This window comes from Hyperolius riggenbachi, chromosome 3, assembly GCF_040937935.1.
Source record: "Hyperolius riggenbachi isolate aHypRig1 chromosome 3, aHypRig1.pri, whole genome shotgun sequence".
NCBI classification, from domain to species: Eukaryota; Metazoa; Chordata; class Amphibia; order Anura; family Hyperoliidae; genus Hyperolius; species Hyperolius riggenbachi.
In genome coordinates, this window is record NC_090648.1 from 428,053,799 (window position 1) to 428,073,600 (window position 19,802).

The window sequence follows — 19,802 nt, forward strand, 5'->3', positions numbered from 1 at the left end:
TGCCTATCACAAATGAATACACAACAGTACTTCACAGGTCTTTAAAAACAAACAAACCACAAACATGAGAAAGGAGACACCACAGAGCATACAAAATAATGTGATGGGTAATTTCAGGATCTCCGGAGGTGTGTCAGTACTGACCTGTGACAGAGAGGGTCGCTGATGGACAGTTATGCACCTGACATGAGCCCATCATGGTCGTTAGAGGAGATGCTCCGACGTGGCCATTGTCTAGAAATAATACACAGAAAACTGGTTACAACTTCACTCCAGGATTTTTAAAAATATTTTTATCTTTGAAGAGTATGAACTGGAATTACAAGATGAATTTTATTGCTCTCTGTGCCCCCACTGGTAAAGTCTTCCATTTTAGAACATACTTGGAAATACTGCTATCGCTGATGGCAATAAACTAATATTCATCATATCTCTGAAGTTCCCCTTTTTACAATTACGATGCATTGCGTCATCTCCACATAACACAATTTGCAGCAAGACCCATTAATACCAATAGGACATTACGCACTTCTTGCGATGCAATGCGGCTGGAGTGCTCTGGAAGTGCTCTAGCTGACGCAAAGGCTGCAGTGTGTTATTGCACATCGCATGCGGCACCGGAAGTCAATGGTAATGGTAATTTTTGGAGCGGCGCAGTGAGCATACGCGGAGGGGGTCTTGGTTAGGCATGGGTGGGGGTCAGCTCGGGTTAGGCATCACAGGGGGCTGGGGGAAGGCAAGGATAGGCATGGGTGGGTGTCGGCTAGGGTTAGGCATCGTGGGGAGGGGCGCATGGGTGGGGGTAGGCTGGGGTTTGGCATAGGTGGGGTGATTGGTTAAGGATAGGCCTAGGCAAAGGGAGGGCTAGTGTGAAAATAGGGTTAGGTTCTGTGATAGCCAAATATTCGTAAAATGTACCAATATTTTGATATTGAAATTACCACTGCCTAGCAGTAGAATATCAGTAATTTTACCGATATTCTATTGGCAGCTATTTCCAGTGTCTAAATTTCCTCAGCACCCTTGTGTTACTGCTTGTGTTACCAAGCAGTAACTGTGCACGTTACTGCCAATCTGTAAGGAACTGACTGCTAACTGCTATTCAGATGCTGCATAATGCAACCGAACATTAGTGCTTTTATTTAGCTGTTGACACAGCATGTTGTGTGGTGGGCAGATGCTGCATGTAGTATCTTGCAATAGGATCCACCTGCTCACAACAAGTACATGCACAGATAATTGTGCATGATACCACCGTTAGTACCGAATACCCAGCAGTTCCAAGGAAGCAGCTTACTAAGAAAACTGTACACCCGAGGGCACAAAACAAGGAACTAGAATAACACAAAATATGGGATTCTAACTCTTCCATTCTTCACAAAAACTTTATTTATTACTGTCACTGTCATCCTCAGAAAATGTCCCCACATTCTGTCTGGACACATTGTGGGGACAATAAAAGTCCAAAAGACATTCTAACACATTACCACAGCATAGAAAAGTACAATCATTTTTTCCCAGGAATAAGGCTTTTATACATAGGAGGCCAAGACATAAGTACGACACATGCAATGTAAAGTGCATACAGCCCATGACATTAATAATTGAACATCTGGGCTTCTATGTATGCAGAGCTTCGACATTGTGTCTCCCCAAAACACTGTTGGAAATACTGATACTTTTCCTGCATGGTCTTTAGACTAGTCGTGTCATTAGACAAGACAAGACAAGACAAATAACATTTATATCGCGCTTTTCTCCTGGCGGACTCAAAGCGCCAGAGCTACAGCCACTAGGACGCGCTCTATAGGCAGTAGCAGTGTTAGAGAGACTTGCCTAAGGTCTCCTACTGAATAGGTGCTGGCTTACTGAACAGGCAGAGCCGAGATTCGAACCCTGGTCTCCTGCGTCAGAGGCAGAGCCCTTAACCATTACACCTACATTACCTGCGAGGGAAGAAGTACATCCTCCATTATCAGAGTGTGTGGGTGAAATGCTACAATACTCAGCACAACTTCCCTGCCTGCTCTGAACCTGCATATAGTCACAGATTTCCTCAATTACCATACCCCCCCCCCCCCCCCCTTTCATACAAGGTTTATGGTAGGCACATATTGGTAGAAGACAAAATATACCGGTATATAAGGGCAGTTAAAACAAGGTAGTCCCTCCGTGTACCTGGACTTCGTATTAGGGCTTTTCCTTTGCTCTGATTTGCTATAGAAACCCATGGGAAGAATATAAATGTGAATGTATGCAGCAGTGGGCAGAAGCACAAACTGCACCTCTAATCTATAAACAGCCATACAGAACAGTGGCAGAGAGAAGTTGTGAGCAGGGCTGTTTCTAAACACAGGACATCCAGGCAAAGTTCTGGAGTGCCTTCTAGTGTGCAGGGTGCAATACTGCACCCCTTGTATTAATCATGTAGTTTACAGTGCTAAGCACAGACTATGCCAGCTTTCCTATGTCCACTGTAGTGTAATCCTTTATTGCTGCTACCCTGCCCATCCTCTCTTGTCCCCTTTATACAGTCTGCATGTATATGTGGGATGGAGTGGTGAGTCATAGGTTGTTTTGATTGGGGCAGAAACTAGTTCACAAACAGGCCTGGCAGTGGCTCCTTGAACCTTGGGAACTGTCAGCTCTTAGGAGTAATTTATTATATCAGGTGTGCAAAGAAATCTGCTGCTCCACAGCCTATAGATACACTTAAAGGAGAACTCCAACATGTGTTAGGGCCAATTTCTACTCAAAACTTATAGTGAAACCCTAGAGAAGGGCAAGGAAACACTCAGTTGTTCCCCGTGTCTGCAAACACACTGGGCAGGTTTTTTCTCACTTCCTGTGTTTTGTGACACGCATGAGAAGAGGAAAACCGTGAAATTATCCCCAATGTGGGCCTAGAAAACAATAAGAACCGGGCAAAGGTCACTTAATGTTAACTGCATGCCAATCCCAAATAAAAATTGTATATGGAGTTTTAAATAAAAGTTCCCTCTGTAATTCTATCAGGTATTGCAATTAATCTGAGAAACCTGTTTTTCCTCTTGCTTATAATATGCTTTAAAACATTGTTCAAAAGAGTATTTCTGCACCTAGGACGCCGTGTATCACGGAGCAAGTTTAAATGGCCTTTCAAAGCGAGATCTTCTTATACTTCCCGCAAAGCAAAGCAGCTTCTCCCAGCCGGAGCCTGGCCATCATATCGCCTTTGAAGATTTGAGGCAAAAGGGAAGATGTGTTGCGCTCAGCCCTGAGGTGTGCTAAGCCACAATCTAGACACTGGAACAAAGAGAGGCGGCTAACGGCTGAACTAGCAATGCAGCTCCGCTATCCTTATTCATAACAGTACAAGCAATGATAATATACAGCCGAGTCTCATTAGGACGATGACCACCAACCTCTGATGTCAGAGACGCACAGCCAATGACGGAACGCAGGTGCTGAGTGCACACTTCATAAGGTGGGATGTCAGCAAGTTGCCAATATAGCAACTGTGGTGGTCATGGGGAAAAATTGCAATTCATCAAAAACTGAGAAAGGCATGATCGCTGGCTACTGAGCGGCAGCAATTAAGGGCGGAGTTTGTGAACTGTTTGCATGCAAACTTGGAGCGAGGAAACCCGCTTCAGGTAAGATACTCACCTTTGTAGAGGGATGTCTCTGGATCCCATAGACCCTTCACCACTGACCTATCTCCGTCCTCTCTTTTGGACATCTGGCCCCATTGTGTCCTCAATTAAAATTGTATGTGTGTGGCTGAAAGGTGCTGGGTTAAGATATATGGCGGGAGGTGATCACTGGGAGGTCGATGTATCTGAGGAACAGCATTTTATGATTGGTGATATTTATTTTTGTGTTCAATAATATTTTTTTTTTAGATTTTTTCCTCCTTTTTTGTGATTATTAGTGCAAATACCCCACTTTATTTTCATTTGTAATGGTTTAGTATTTTCTACTTTCTCCATCCTCTTGTTCCACTGATGTTCCCTGTTCAAATTACACGCCTTCAAAAAACTCCTCGGAAGGCTTCAGCAGTACTCGCATTCCCGAATGCTTCCGAAGACAGGGGCATCCATACAGCGCATGTGCAAGCATGGACTCTCGCATGTGCAGACTGGATCCACATCTTCTGAAGTATGAGTGGACGCAGGTACTTCTATAGGCTGGCAGATGAGGTTCAAAGACATATTCGACCTGCTGGTCAAATTATTTAATGGAGGGACACAGAGCCTTCCATCCACATAGGTGAGTATCTAACGATTCTTGACCAGTCTGCCTCAGCTTTACTGTAAAGTATACTATATGTGGAAGAATGGAATCTTTTTGACGACCCTGTGTAATACTTGTGGTGCAGTACGAGCCATCGATAGGTGAATAATGGCTTCACAGGTTGGTGCAGGCCTATTGGCAGGCTACTGTGGGCCGTGGGTCACATACTTTTATACTGTATTCTGTCCATTTTGTTACCCACTTTCTGCTGTATTCCAGTTCACTGTGTGTCATGTGCCGCTGCCTCACACCCTCCCATTATATCCATCTTTCTCACATTCCTCAGCACAGAGCTTGGTCCGCTTTATTTATAAAGGAGCTTATTAAACCCTTGATACAGTTCTTGTAAATCTGATGTTTCTCCACAATGTTCATTATAACAATGTGTATAATCATTTCATAAGCTAGAGTTATTCTTTAAGCAGCCTGTGTCAACTGTACAAAACCTTGCATTAGAGAAAAGTAACAAACTAGTGCTACACACGTCTTTTTATCATTTAAAGAGAATCTGTATTGTTAAAATCGCACAAAAGTAAACATACCAGTGCGTTAGGGGACATCTCCTATTACCCTCTGTCACAATTTCGCCGCTCCTCGCCGCATTAAAAGTGGTTAAAAACAGTTTTAAAAAGTTTGTTTATAAACAAACAAAATGGCCACCAAAACAGGAAGTAGGTTGATGTACAGTATGTCCACACATATAAAATACATTACACAACACTAAAGAACTTGGCAGCCTTCCAGACACAGGCTGACAAGTCTGACAAGTCTGACAAGAGAGAGATAAGTTGATTTATTACAGAGATGGTGATAGTAGAACGTGCTGCAGTAAGCCAGAACACATTAGAATAGCTTTTGGAACTTGTAGGATGATAAAAAACAGGATGCAATTTTTGTTACGGAGTCTCTTTAATGTGATTGGAGACACATAGCTGAAAATGCACTTCTTTCCAACTATGATGTGAATAATTATCTACATAGAGCCCTTGTTACTCTATTTGCTCTTTGTGATTGTCAGCAGACTGTGACACACCCATTTGGCAGTATCGCTTCAAGAGGAACTCCAGTGAAAATAATGTAGTAAAAAAAGTGCTTCATTTTTTACCATAATTATGTATAAATGATTTAGTCAGTGTTTGCTCATTGTAAAATCTTTCCTCTCCCCGATTTACATTCTGACATTTATTACATGGTTACATTTTTACTGTGGGCAGGTTATGTAGCTGCTCCTGTTTTGGCTGTTAGAGACAGCTGTAAACAGCTAATTCCTGTCTGTGAACATTGTTACATTGTGGCAGTTTGCCCAGAGTACTTCGGTACTCAGAGCTTCTTGTGGGAGGGGTTTCAGCACAAAATCAGTCATACAGCGCCCCCTGATGGTCTGTTTGTGAAAATCATTATATTTCTCATGTAAAAGGGGGTATCAGCTACTGATTGGGATAAAGTTCAATTCTAGGTTGGAGTTTCTCTTTAAGGTGCGTACACACGCACTACTGTAACGAACGACGGGTCCATCAGACCCTCCCGCTGGGCGGGCGTTCTGCCGACAGTAGAGCGTGTGTACAGTCTGTCAGCAGACTGATAAGGCTGTTTCTGAACGATCTGCTCAGCGGATAGTTCAGAAACAGACTGTACACACGCTCTACTGTCGGCAGAACGCCCGTCCAGCGGGGAGTCTGACGGACCCGTCGTTCGTTACAGTAGTGCGTGTGTACGCACCTTTACAAACACTGAGGCATTAAAATGCTATGTACCCACATAAACAGATGCAAACAAGCTAAAATACGATTAGCAATTTATTCCTGCAGTATAAACAGCTGAAGACATAGGCCACAATTCACTAAGTTCATCTCCTGTATTTAGTAACGTTTCTGAGCTGTTTTTACTGTTATCACGAAAGTGATAAAGCATGTAGTATTCACTAAACAATTTACCTCAGGTAAACCTAAAGTTAAAAATTCTCTCTTTAAGTTAAGGAAAGATTTCTAAAGTAAAGGTTTCAATCCTCAAAATAACATATTTCTAAGTGTTAAGTGTGTGAGAAGTTATCACCTGGCCTGAGCTGTCGTTAAGTGGAGTGTCACTACAGACTGCTATGTGAAGTAAAGCATTTTAACCACTTAAGGACTGTAGTCTTAAAACCCCTTAAGGACCAGACACTTTTTTCCCATTCAGACCACTGCAGCTTTAACGGTTTATTGCTCGGTCATACAACCTACCACCTAAATGAATTTTACCTTCTTTTCTTGTCACAAATACAGCTTTGTTTCGGTGCTATTTGATTGCTGCTGTGATTTTTAGTTTTTATTATATTCATAAAAAAAGACATGAATTTTGGCAAAAAAAAAATGTTTTTTTTTTAAAGCCTAAAGGTGCTCATAGGACTTTGGGCCCCTTAGCGCACCTAGGCTGCAAAAAAGTGTCACACATGGTATCGCCGTACTCAGGAGAAGTAGTATAATGTGTTTTGGGGTGTATTTTTACACATACCCATGCTGGGTGGGAGAAATATCTCTGTAAATGACAATTTTTTTATTTTTTTACACACAATTGTCCATTTACAGAGATATTTCTCCCACCCAGCATGGGTATGTGTAAAAATACACCCCAAAACACATTATACTACTTCTCCTAAGTACGGCGATACAACGTGGGACACTTTTTTGCAGCCTAGGTGCGCTAAAGGGCCTAAAGTCCTATGAGTACCTTTAGGATTTCACGTCATTTTGAGGCATTTGGTTTCTAGACTACTCCTAACGGTTTAGGGCCCCTAAAATGCCAGGGCAGTTTAGGAACCCCACAAGTGACCCCATTTTAGAAAGATAACACCCCAAGGTATTCCGTTAGGAGTATGGTGAGTTCATAGAAGATTTTATTTTTTGTCACAAGTTAGCGGAAGTTAATTTTTATTGTTTTTTGTCACAAAGTGTCATTTTCTACTTGTGACAAAAAATAAAATCTTCTATGAACTAATCATACACCTAACGGAATACCATGGGGTGTCTTCTTTCTAAAATGGGGTCACTTGTGGGGTTCCTATACTGCCCTAGCATTTTAGGGGCCCAAAACCGTGAGGAGTAGTCTGGAAACCAAATGCCTCAAAATGACTGTTCAGGGGTATAAGCATCTGCAAATTTTGATGACAGGTGGTCTATGAGGGGCAAAATTTTGTGGAACCGGTCATAAGCAGGGTGGCCTCTTAGATGACAGGTTGTATTGGTACTGATGTGCAGGAAGCGCAGGATGTTCTCAAATCGTGACCTGGACATGGCAGCAGAGAACATCGGCATGTGATGTATTGGGTGCGTAGACCAATAAGACCGCAATACATTATTTTTGACTAGACCCATGTTAAGGAGAAGGCCCCAAAAAATGTTACGTTCGGAAACTTGGAGTGGTTTCCACCGAAAAGGCTGGGCATGGTAGCTTCTTGGATTGGCGGTTGCGTATTGTGTGGCATAACGGTTGGTCTCAGCCACAATTAAAGGGGAACTTCAGCCTAAACAAACATACTGTCATCAAGTTACATTAGTTATGTTAATTAGAATAAATAGGTAATATAATCTCTTACCCACCCTGTTTTAAAAGAACAGGCAAATGTTTGTGATTCATGGGGGCTGCCATCTTTGTCATGGGGGCAGCCATCTTTTTGGTTAAAAGGAGGTGACAAGGAGCAGGAGACACAGTTCCAACTGTCCTGTGTCCTGATTACCCCTGCCAGCTGCACACGCTAGGCTTCAAATGTCAAATTCAAAATGTAAAAAAAAAAAAATTGCACCAAAACAGCAGAACGAGAACAACAAAATCAGAAATCCCATCATGCTTTGCACAGCATCAGGGGAAAAAAGCCCAGGCAGTTTTCTTCTGTGCAGCTAAAAATGATGCTTGTATAAGAGAAACAAAGTTCTGATGCTGTGAAACTGTTAAAGAAACACCAAGCCTTTTCAATGCGGCTGAGTCGATTTTTAGTCTGGAGGTTCACTTTAAGTCGTAGAGACCAGCAGTGATCAGAAAAAAAAATTCTGTCACTGCGGTGGGGCGGGTGAGGGTTTGGCCGGGTGATCAGAAGCCCGCAGGGGCCTGATCTGATGGGTAGCAGTGACAGGGGGTGATTGATGGGTGATCAGTGGGTGATTAGAGGGGAGAACAGATGTAAACAATGCACTTGGGAGGTGATCTGAGGGCGGGTCTGCGGGCGATCTGAGGGTGTGGGCGGGTGATCAGGTGCTCACAAGGGGTAGATTAGGGTCTGATCTGATGGGTGGCAGTGACAGGCGGTGATTGATAGGTGATCAGTGGGTGATTACAGGGGAGAATAGATGTTTACAGTACAAGGGGGGGGGGGGGTCTGGGGAGGATCTGAGGGTGGTGGGGGTGATCAGTTTAGGACTTAATCTAAAATATAGCACTGACAGATAGTGACAGGGGTGATGGGTGATTGGGGGGGTGATTGGGTGCAAACAGTGGTCTGAGGGGGTGATCAGGGGGGGGGTCTGAGGGGTGCTGTGGGCGATTATGGGGCAGGATCAGTGTGCTTTTGTGCTTACTAGAAGGGCTGCCTCCTGCCCTGGTGGTCCCTCGATCACTGGGACCACCAGGGCAGGAGGCAGCCTGTATAATACACTTTGTTAGCTTAACAAAGTGTATTATACACTTTGTATGCGGCAGATCGGGGGTTAACAACCCGCCAGCTCTGCTAATTGGCATATAACATATACACACACAAATTAATTCATACACACACACAGATCCAGCCACAGCCAATCTCTCCTACCCTGGCTGTCTACACAGGATAGCTGTAATCGGCATGGCAGAGGAGGCAGCAGGAGGGGTGGAGCTTCAACCTGTCTACTGCATGTAAGAATAACTGCAGAGTTGATAATTTAGAGGGAAGGTCAAAGCAGCTGAAAAAAAAGACATTTACTTACCCGGGGCTTCCTCTAGCCCCTTGCAGCCGCTATGTCCCTTGCTGCAGCTCCGCACTCAGCCGCTGGCTCCTGGTCCCCTCTACTGCAGAGGACGGCCTGCGCGAGCAGCCGCTGTCAATCACTTGCAAGTGGTGCGAGTTGGATTGACAGTTGGATTGACTTGATCTGCGTCTTATCAGTTGTTTGAACAATAGCAAACAACTTTTTTGGTTTGTTTCAACAACAAAAGTTGTTTGATAATTGTGTTTTTGTTGAGCGTGTGTATGAGGCTTAATTATCACCAGAATAATCTTAGTAAATTGAGGTCATTATTTACTCATCAAAAACTCCCTGTAGCTCATTCAATCTATTCCCTGAATCTAAAGGGGGCTACACACCAATATCGCCAGCAATTACCACAGTGGGAATGTGACTGGACAGACCAGATTGTGCGACAGGTTTCTTCAATGTATGGGATGATTTTACATCCAAATCTACAAGCCACATATGGATTAAAAGGAAATATGGGCAATAATGACATATCGGTTAGGTACGGTATAATGACATATCATCCCTCCACACGTCCAGCACTTGGGTTTATCAGAGGATATTTGGCTGTGGGATGAAGCCTGTGTCAGTGTACTGGAGGAGGCTGCAGGATGGTACTGGTGGAGGGACTACACAGGGGTCTCTGTCTTCTTCTCCCAGCTACACGCATCATCTTGTAAAATTAGCTCTCGCTCTGCTGTTATTGGAGCGGCTAACGTTGCCCTGAGAAGCCTCCAGAGAATTCTGGGATTAAGAAACTTCTCACTAGACCGCTGTGCAGAGGAACAGCTTAACCAAGGCGTGTGGTAACCCTTTCACTGCTAGGGGAGAAGCAGGATGTGTCTACCAACCTGATCACTCCTGTAGGAGGAGTGACACCAGTCTATCAACTTGATCACTTCTGGAGGAGGAGGAGCACCTGTCTGCCAACTTAATCACTGCAGGAGAATGATGAGCACCTGTCTAACGATCTGATCATTGCTGGATGATGATAAGTATATCTCCATGAATCATATCGCTGCTGGAGTACCTGTCTATCAGCCATATTACTGCTGGAGGAGTACCTGTCTACCAGCCATATCACTGCTGGAGGAGGAGGAGAACCTACCTGTCTATCAGCCATATTACTGCTGGAGGAGGAGGAGTACCTGTCTACCAGCAATATTACTGCTGGAGGAGGAGGAGTACCTGTCTATCAGCCATATTACTGCTGGAGGAGTACCTGTCTACCAGCCATATCACTGCTGGAGGAGGAGGAGTACCCGTCTAGTAATATTGCTGGAGGAGTACGTGTCTACCAGCCATATCACTGCTGGAGGAGGAGTACCTGTCTACCAGCCATATCACTGCTGCTGGAGGAGGATGAGTACCTGTCTATCAGCCATATTACTGCTGGAGGAGTACCTGTCTATCAGCCATATCACTGCAGGAGGAGGAGTACCTGTCTACCAAGCATATCACTGCTGGGGGAGGAGGAGTACCTGTCTACCAACCATATCACTGCTGGAGGAGGAGTACCTGTCTACCAACCATATCACTGCTGGAGGAGGAGTACCTGTCTACCAACCATATCACTGCTTCGAATCTCGGCTCTTCCTGTTCAGTAAGCCAGCACCTATTCAGTAGGAGACCTTGGGCAAGACTCCCTAACACTGCTACTGCCTACAGAGCGCGTTCTAGTGGCTGCAGTTCTGGCGCTTTGAGTCCGCCAGGTAAAAAGCGCAATATAAATGTTACTTGTCTTGTCTTTGGAGGATGAGAAGTACTCGTCTACCAACAAGTTTACTTCTGGACCCCGATGAATATTTTTGATAAGTTCACATCTCAGGCACTAATTTTCTGGTTACTTATTTTAGTTTGGCTATCTCTACAGCAATCTGCTATCCATTCCCCACCCCTGATATTCTCTGTACCTAGATCCGGCGTCCTGTTCTTTATCCGGTCAACATCCATGATGAAGTCATCCTTCAGGAAGAGGAACCCAACAATGGAGAATAGGTAGACGAGGATCAGCGCCAGCACTGCAGTCAGGATGATGGAGCGGCCATTCCTGGTGACACTTTTTATGACATTCAACAAAGTCTCTTCTCGATAGACCAGATCAAACAACTAGGGAAAAATCAAAATGTTATTAGTACCCCCAAAAATAAAAGCTACTGAGTGCTTTACAACAGCAGGATGGTCACATGTCATTGCACTGCATTAAACTGTGCAAAGCTCGCAGTACGATTCATTCTCGCTTCCTCTGGTGAAATGTAAACAAGGCCAAGAGGACAGGGTGGCACTATCAATTACTGCTGGCCAATCAATATTCAATTGCAGATGATGAATTACTCTCCAGATCGAGCTATTATTGACCCATGTATGCTTGGCTTATTTTAATGGATGTTCAGTGGTGGTTCATCTCACCCAGTATCAGTCTCATTTAGGAGCCCTGGTGCACAGCAGCCAGGGGCCCCTTCCCCAGCAAGATGGATCCAGCTACAGAGCACAGGTATGCAGAGCAGCATGGAGGGCAAGGGGAAGATACAGCCACTCTGAAGCACTGGGCTGGACCATTTGGTTAGTAGCCCCCACTGAACACTAATGAGGGTCGGCAGATGGAGCCCCCCTTTTGTAACTGCTCCCAATAAACGTTGCAACCTCTGTCCTGTAGTTACAAGGCCTCTACTCATGGCTTAAAGTGCCACTGACCTCTGAAAGAACTCCTAAACAAAGATGACATCACTGAAGATCTCACCACACCCCTAGCACAACGATTCTCTGTAAATGTCCCAGTCATAGTGGTCAGAATTTCAAAAGCCTTTGTGGTTTATAGTGGAGAAATCAATGTGGAATATTGCCAGGTTTGCTATTTCACCCTTTTGTGACAGTCTAACCTTCCATAGTGTTTGGATGCAAGCAGAGCACACTTAGACCTCAGATGTTAGATCTGACCTGCACCTTTAGCCTGAGCCTAGAGTATTGATACTTTAATAAGTGCAGAATGGAAAACATTTCATAATGGTCTACTGTCTACTTCCAATTCGTATACTGGCCTCTGAGTGTAGTTACTGAGCTCAGGCTCACAAGAAAACACTGAATGCGCTCGATACTCAGCTCCAATCATGCGTTACAATGTAAGAGCAGGCACCATACATTTCAGCTATTTCAGCTATTTGGTACATTGTTGACTGACCAGGCCAGCCAATAATGCTAGTAAAAGCTGCATCACATGCCATGCTTGCATAATGGCAGTTATGCTATTTGTTAGATGTGCATCATATTCTTTACATAACGGCCCTATGCTACAAACCAAAGTACAACACATAACTTGTTGCTGAGTAGACATTACTGGCCAATCAAACCAATCTGTTATACATCAATTGATCGCCACAGAAATCAAGCTGTGAGGAATCGCTAGTTGCTGCAGAGACCTCCCTACTCACCACCTGGAATCTGAGTAATGCAGGTACAAAGCAGGTGCAGGTCTGACAACTATGTGGTGCCGGGGCTCAAACACCAATAGCCGAGCGCTGGATATCGGCAGCAGGGTTTGCTATAATATAGCAGAGCTAAGTGCGTTAGTGTTATGGTGAGGCATGTAGAGAGGGGTATATTAGTGGTAGGGAGTTAGTGTTAGGCATATAGATAGTGGTCGGCTAGAGAAGGGGGTTAGTGTTAGGTGTATAGATAGAAGGTGTGCTAGGGGAGGGGGTTAGTATTAGGCATATAGACAGCCGTATGCTAGAAAAGAAGGGAGTTAGTGTTAGGTGTATAGACAGCTGTATGCTAGAAGAGGGGGTTAATTTTAGGCGTATAAATAGGGGTATACTACAGATGTGGGCTTATTGTGAGGCATATAGATAGATGTATGCTAGGGGAGGGGGGTTAGTGTTAGGCATAAAGAAAGCCATATGCTAGTGGTAGGGAGTTAGTGATAGGCTTATAGAGGTGGGTATGCTAGGGTAGGGGGCAAGTGTTAGGCTTATAGAGATGGTATGCTAGGTGAGGGGAGGTTAGTGTTAGGCATAAAGAAAGCCATATGCTAGTGGTAGGGAGTTAGTGATAGGCTTATAGAGGTGGGTATGCTAGGGTAGGGGGCAAGTGTTAGGCTTATAGAGATGGTATGCTAGGTGAGGGGAGGTTAGTGTTAGGCATAAAGAAAGCCATATGCTAGTGGTAGGGAGTTAGTGATAGGCTGATAGAGGTGGGTATGCTAGGGTAGGGGGCAAGTGTTAGGCTTATAGAGATGGTATGCTAGGTGAGGGGAGGATAGTGTTAGGCATAAAGAAAGCCATATGCTAGTGGTAGGGAGTTAGTTATAGGCTTATATAGGTGGGTATGCTAGGGTAGGGGACAAGTGTTAGGCTTATAGAGATGGTATGCTAGGTGAGGGGAGGTTAGTGTTAGGCATAAAGAAAGCCATATGCTAGTGGTAGGGAGTTAGTTATAGGCTTATAGAGGTGGGTATGCTAGAGTAGGGGGCTAGTGTTAGGCTTATAGAGATGGTATGCTAGGGGAGGCGGTCAGCTATGCTAGAAGAGGTGCATTAGTTTTAGGCTTCTAAAAAGGGGTATATTAAAGGAGGTGTGTTAGGTGTATTTTAGGGGTATGCTAGGGAAGGCAGTTTGGGGTATAGACAGGGGTACAAGGGGAGAAGGTTAGTGTTAGGCGTATATACAGGGGTGTGCTAGGGGAGAGGTAGTGTCAGGTATACAGGGAGTGCAGAATTATTAGGCAAATGAGTATTTTGACCACATCATCCTCTTTATGCATGTTGTCTTACTCCAAGCTGTATAGGCTCGAAAGCCTACGACCAATTAAGCATATTAGGTGATGTGCATCTCTGTAATGAGAAGGGGTGTGGTCTAATGACATCAACACCCTATATCAGGTGTGCATTATTATTAGGCAACTTCCTTTCCTTTGGCAAAATGGGTCAAAAAGAAGGACTTGACAGGCTCAGAAATGTCAAGAATAGTGAGATATCTTGCAAAGGGATGCAGCACTCTTAAAATTGCAAAGCTTCTGAAGCGTGATCATCGAACAATTAAGCGTTTCATTCAAAATAGTCAACAGGGTCGCAGGAAGCGTGTGGAAAAGCCAAGGCGCAAAATAACTGCCCATGAACTGAGAAAAGTCAAACGTACAGCTGCCAAGATGCCACTTGCCACCAGTTTGGCCATATTTCAGAGCTGCAACATCACTGGAGTGCTCAAAAGCACAAGGTGTGCAATACTCAGAGACATGGCCAAGGTAAAGAAAGGCTGAAAGACGACCACCACTGAACAAGACACACAAGCTGAAACGTCAAGACTGGGCCAAGAAATATCTCAGGACTGATTTTTCTAAAGTTTTATGGACTGATAGGTGGAGGTGGAGTACTGGTTTGGGCTGGTATCATTAAAGATGAGCTTGTGGGGTCATTTCGGGTTGAGGATGGAGTCAAGCTCAACTCCCAGTCCTACTGCCAGTTTCTGGAAGACACCTTCTTCAAGCAGTGGTACAGGAAGAAGTCTGCATCCTTCAAGAAAAACATGATTCAGGACAATGCTCCATCACACGCGTCCAAGTACTCCACAGCGTGGATGGCAAGAAAGGGTATAAAAGAAGAAAAACTAATGACATGGCCTCCTTGTTCACCTGATCTGAACCCCATTGAGAACCTGTGGTCCATCATAAAATGTGAGATTTACAAGGAGGGAAAACAGTACACCTCTCTGAACAGTGTCTGGGAGGCTGTGGTTGCTGCTGCACGCAATGTTGATGGTGAACACTGACAAAATCCATGGATGGCAGGCTTTTGAGTGTCCTTGCAAAGAAAGGTGGCTATATTGGTCACTGATTTGTTTTTGAATGTCAGAAATGTATATTTGTGAATGTTGAGATGTTATATTGGTTTCATTGGTAAAAATAAATAATTGAAATGGGTATATATTTGTTTTTTGTTAAGTTGCCTAATAATTATGCACAGTAATAGTCACCTGCACACACAGATATCCCCCTAAAATAGCTAAAACTAAAAACAAACTAAAAACTACTTTCAAAAATATTCAGCTTTGATATTAATGAGTTTTTTGGGTTCATTGAGAACATGGTTGTTGTTCAATAGTAAAATTATTCCTCAAAAATACAACTTGCCTAATAATTCTGCACTGCCTGCATAGATAGGAGTATGCTAGGGGAGGGGTAATGTTAAGTACATAGATAGGGGTATGCTAGGTGAGAAGGTATGCTATGGGAGGGGGTTAATGTTAGACATATAGACAGGGGTATGCTATGGGAGGGGGTTAATGTTAGACATATAGACAGGGGTATGCTAGGGGAGGGGGTTAGTGTTAGGCGTATAGACAGGGGTATGTTATGGAAGGGAGTCAGTGTTAGGCATATAGACAGGGGTATGCTATGGGAGGGGGTTAGTGTTAGGCGTATAGACAAGGGTATGCTAGGAGAGAGGGTTAATGTTAGGCATATAGACAGGCGTATGCTATGGGAGGGGGTTAGTTTTAGGCATATAGACAGGGGTATATATGGGAGGGGGTTAGTGTTAGGCGTATAGACAGGGGTATGCTATGGGAGGGGGTTAGTGTTAGGTGTATAGACAAGGGTATGCTAGGAGAGAGGGTGTTAGGCATATAGACAGGGGTATGCTATGGGAGGGGGTTAGTGTTAGGCGTATAGACAGGGGTATGCTATGGGAGGGGGTTAGTGTTAGGCGTATAGACAGGGGTATGCTAGGAGAGAGGGTTAGTGTTAGGCATATAGACAGGGGTATGCTAGGGGAGTGGGTTAGTGTTAGGCATATAGACAGGGGTATGCTAGGGGAGGGGGTTAATGTTAGACATATAGACAGGGGTATGCTAGGGGAGGGGGTTAGTGTTAGACATATAGACAGGGGTATGCTAGGGGAGGGGGTTAGTGTTAGGCATATAGACAAGGATATGCTATGGGAGGGGGTTAGTGTTAGGTGTATAGACAGGGGTATGTTATGGAAGGGAGTCAGTGTTAGGCATATAGACAGGGGTATGCTATGGGAGGGGGTTAGTGTTAGGCGTATAGACAAGGGTATGCTAGGAGAGAGGGTTAGTGTTAGGCATATAGATAGGGGTACGCTATGGGAGGGGGTTAGTTTTAGGCGTATAGACAGGGGTATATATGGGAGGGGGTTAGTGTTAGGCATATAGACAGGGCTATGCTAGGGGAGTGGGTTAGTGTTAGGCATATAGACAGGGGTATGCTAGGAGAGAAGGTTAGTGTTAGGCATATAGACAGGGGTATGCTATGGGAGGGGATTAGTTTTAGGCGTATAGACAGGGGTATATATGGGAGGGGGTTAGTGTTAGGCGTATAGACAGGGGTATGCTATGGGAGGGGGTTAGTGTTAGGTGTATAGACAAGGGTATGCTAGGAGAGAGGGTGTTAGGCATATAGACAGGGGCATGCTATGGGAGGGGGTTAGTGTTAGGCATATAGACAGGGATATGCTAGGAGAGAGGGTTAGTGTTAGGCATATAGACAGGGGTATGCTAGGGGAGTGGGTTAGTGTTAGGCATATAGACAGGGGTATGCTATGGGAGGGGGTTAGTGTTAGGTGTATAGACAAGGGTATGCTAGGAGAGAGGGTGTTAGGCATATAGACAGGGGTATGCTACGGGAGGGGGTTAGTGTTAGGCGTATAGACAGGGCTATGCTAGGGGAGTGGGTTAGTGTTAGGCATATAGACCGGGGAATGCTAGGAGAGTGGGTTAGTGTTAGGCATATAGACAGGGGTATGCTAGGGGAGTGGGTTAGTGTTAGGCATATAGATAGGGGAATGCTAGGGGAAAGGGTTAGTGTAAGCTATAGGCAAGCCAATAACAGAATATCAGCTGCGGAATATGTTAGCGCTATATAAATAAAAAATAATAATATTATCAGTAATTCCAAATATCGGCACAACCTAGCGCCAAAAGATGCGTCTATACAACACGTTTGCCTGTAGGCACATGGATCCAGAGCACACTAATAGCTGCCTGAAAGTTGCTAAGAACTAGAAGGCTGGAAAAGACTACAAGAGTCTTTATAAATTAAAGATTTGCTTGACTGCTATAAATATAGACAAAGGCAAATTTCAGGTTATAAGTACACCCATCCATTGCAAAAGAAATTATCTGTAGAGAATTTTATACTAACCAGGAAGCTATAGAAGAACTCATGCACGAACAGGCCCAGCATGCAGACGATGACGTAGACCACATGGTACAAGAATGCCATGTCCATAATCACGGCTCGGTAACCTCGTGTGAATGTGCCGCGGTTTCCCACGAAACTCACCAGGAAGACGACTTTGTTACAGAGCTGTCAGGGAAAGACAGAAACAATTACAAGCCAGAATTAGACCCTTGAAGAAGTTCATAAAAATAACAATCGCCTTAATGCTTTTCTGCCCGGGTAATCACAGAGTAACAACGTCCGTTTTACAGTCAGTTAATCACAGCCCGTTATGCCGTCAGGGCGCAAATACCGGCGATGTGGCACATTGGATGGGGGACCGACTAAAATCCATCTACGTAGCGAACACAAAAATGTAATAATTCTATCACAAAAGCCGTGTGACAGTTTAATATCCAGGCTGCGACCGATTCTTCGTACCTCAACAAAAAAGCGCCAATCTGTCTTACTCACTCACCCAAACCTGTTATGATGGTGCAGACAGCTTTAAACTTCTGGACAGCGCTGTGAAAAATACACATTTTGTTTACTGGAACTGTATCAGACATGTCGGCAGGTGACATTTGCTCAATAAGTAATCAGGGAACAGAGCGAGGCGAGGCGAGGCAGCGTGAGGCACAGAGTTAATATCAGGCCACAGCTTGCTTTACCTGACCTGAACAGCAGAAGAATAAACCAAAATAAAAGCACTGCTGAGATAGAGAGATCAGAATTTCTAGGCTCTCAGTCTGTGACACGATTACCATCCAAAGGTATTCCAGAATGTTTAAGCTGGTATTTGTGAGTGTAGAAGGCATTCTGTAAATTTGTTCTATGTAGCTTTTTCATAGATAATACTACTACATTGCAATGGATAGGATCCTGCAGCAGCTCAATTTATTTAAATGCAAAATATACTGCTCCACTCTGCTCCTGCTAACACTCTCTTACTCCACCTTCATATGTCTTCCCAGCACTTCCTGCTTTGCTACTACTGACTTGCTGCACTCAGACTGCAGCTTCATATGTTTCACCAGGCACTTCCTGCTCTGCTACTGCTACCCTGCTCTACTCTGCTTCTACTAAGCACTAGAACTTCACCTCCATATGTGTTCTAATCATTTCCTGCTACCATACCACTCTCCCTGCTCCTGTGATGTGATTTCTAAAAAATCCCCCATAGCATTGCATTAGCAAGAGCTTTTCAGATCACAAGCGCTTAGAAAAGAGCCGCTAGTGGGTCCAAAGCCTTACTCCACCTTTATAATTCTCTCCACCCATTCCTGCTCTCATACTGCTTCCTGCTCTGCTCTTGCCAACCCTAAAATTCCACATTCCTGTGTCTTCCTAGCCTCTCCCTGCTCCAGTACTGTTGCTCCGATCCACTCTGACTCCACCTTCATATATCTTCCCAGACACTTCCTGCTCGGCTACTGCTGCCCTGCTACACTCTGCTCCTGCAAAACACTCCGACTCCAGCTTCATATGGCTTCCCAGCCACTTCCTGCTCCATTACTGCTGCCCTGCTCCACTCTGCTCCTGCTAACACTCCTACTCCAGCTTCATATGTCTTCCCAGCCACTTCCTGTTCCAGTACTGCTGCCCGCTCCACACCTGCAAACACTCCTACTCCAGCTTCATATGTCTTCCCAGCCACTTCCTGCTCCAGTACTGCTGCCCCGCTCCACTCTGCTCCTTCTATCACTCCTACTCCAGCTTCATATGGCTTCCCAGCCACTTCCTGCTCCAGTACTGCTGCCCGCTCCACTCTGCTCCTTCTATCACTCCTACTCCAGCTTCATATGGCTTCCCAGCCACTTCCTCCACTTCCTACTCCATTACTGTTGCCCTGCTCCACTCTGCTCCTGTTAAACACTTCAACTCGACAGGGTCAGGAGGTCACCTTGCATTTCAAGTGACTTTTATCCCTTCTGCCTTACAAACTTTGAAATGCAAAGTGACCCGCAAATCAGCCACCTCCTCCTGACCCTGTCCACTGGTACGGTGCTGAAAAGCGGTGATTGGGAGTATTGGGATGTTCCAAATTTGCTATGCCGAACACCAACATTAATCAACTCCACCTTTGCCTTACCAGTATCACTCCCTGCCAACAATATGACTCCACCTTCATATGTATACCCACTATTTTCCTGCCTCGCTCCCCTCTGCTCCTGCTAGTACTCCAACTCCACCTTCATATGTCTTCCCAGCCACTTCCTGCCCTGCTCCACTCTGCCTCTGCTAATACTCATACTCCACTTTCATATGTCTTCCCAGCCACTTCATTCTCAACAAGGATCCTATGACCACAACTGGCTCACAAGGTACGACTGTATCTAACCCTGCACGGCAATTTTACTGCTGCTCTTACATAGAACTAAGTTGTGTTCATATTTTGTC

The 19,802-nt window shown here is 44.7% G+C and overlaps 1 protein-coding gene across 5 annotated transcripts in view; it reads right to left on the reverse strand.

Moving 5' to 3' along the window:
• Nucleotides 1–19,802, reverse strand: part of ITPR2 (inositol 1,4,5-trisphosphate receptor type 2) — a 467,841-nt gene that overhangs the window by 51,150 nt on the left and 396,889 nt on the right. For all 5 annotated transcript variants that reach the window (XR_011030536.1, XM_068277594.1, XM_068277593.1 and 2 more), the window contains 3 exons: nucleotides 17,385–17,549; nucleotides 11,144–11,339; nucleotides 145–234 (listed from right to left, as the gene is read on the reverse strand). Coding sequence is in view for 4 of the 5 variants with exons in the window: in XM_068277594.1 (XP_068133695.1) it covers nucleotides 145–234; nucleotides 11,144–11,339; nucleotides 17,385–17,549 (451 nt within the window). In the remaining variant the exon portion in view is untranslated. The remainder of the gene's footprint in view (nucleotides 1–144; nucleotides 235–11,143; nucleotides 11,340–17,384; nucleotides 17,550–19,802) is intronic.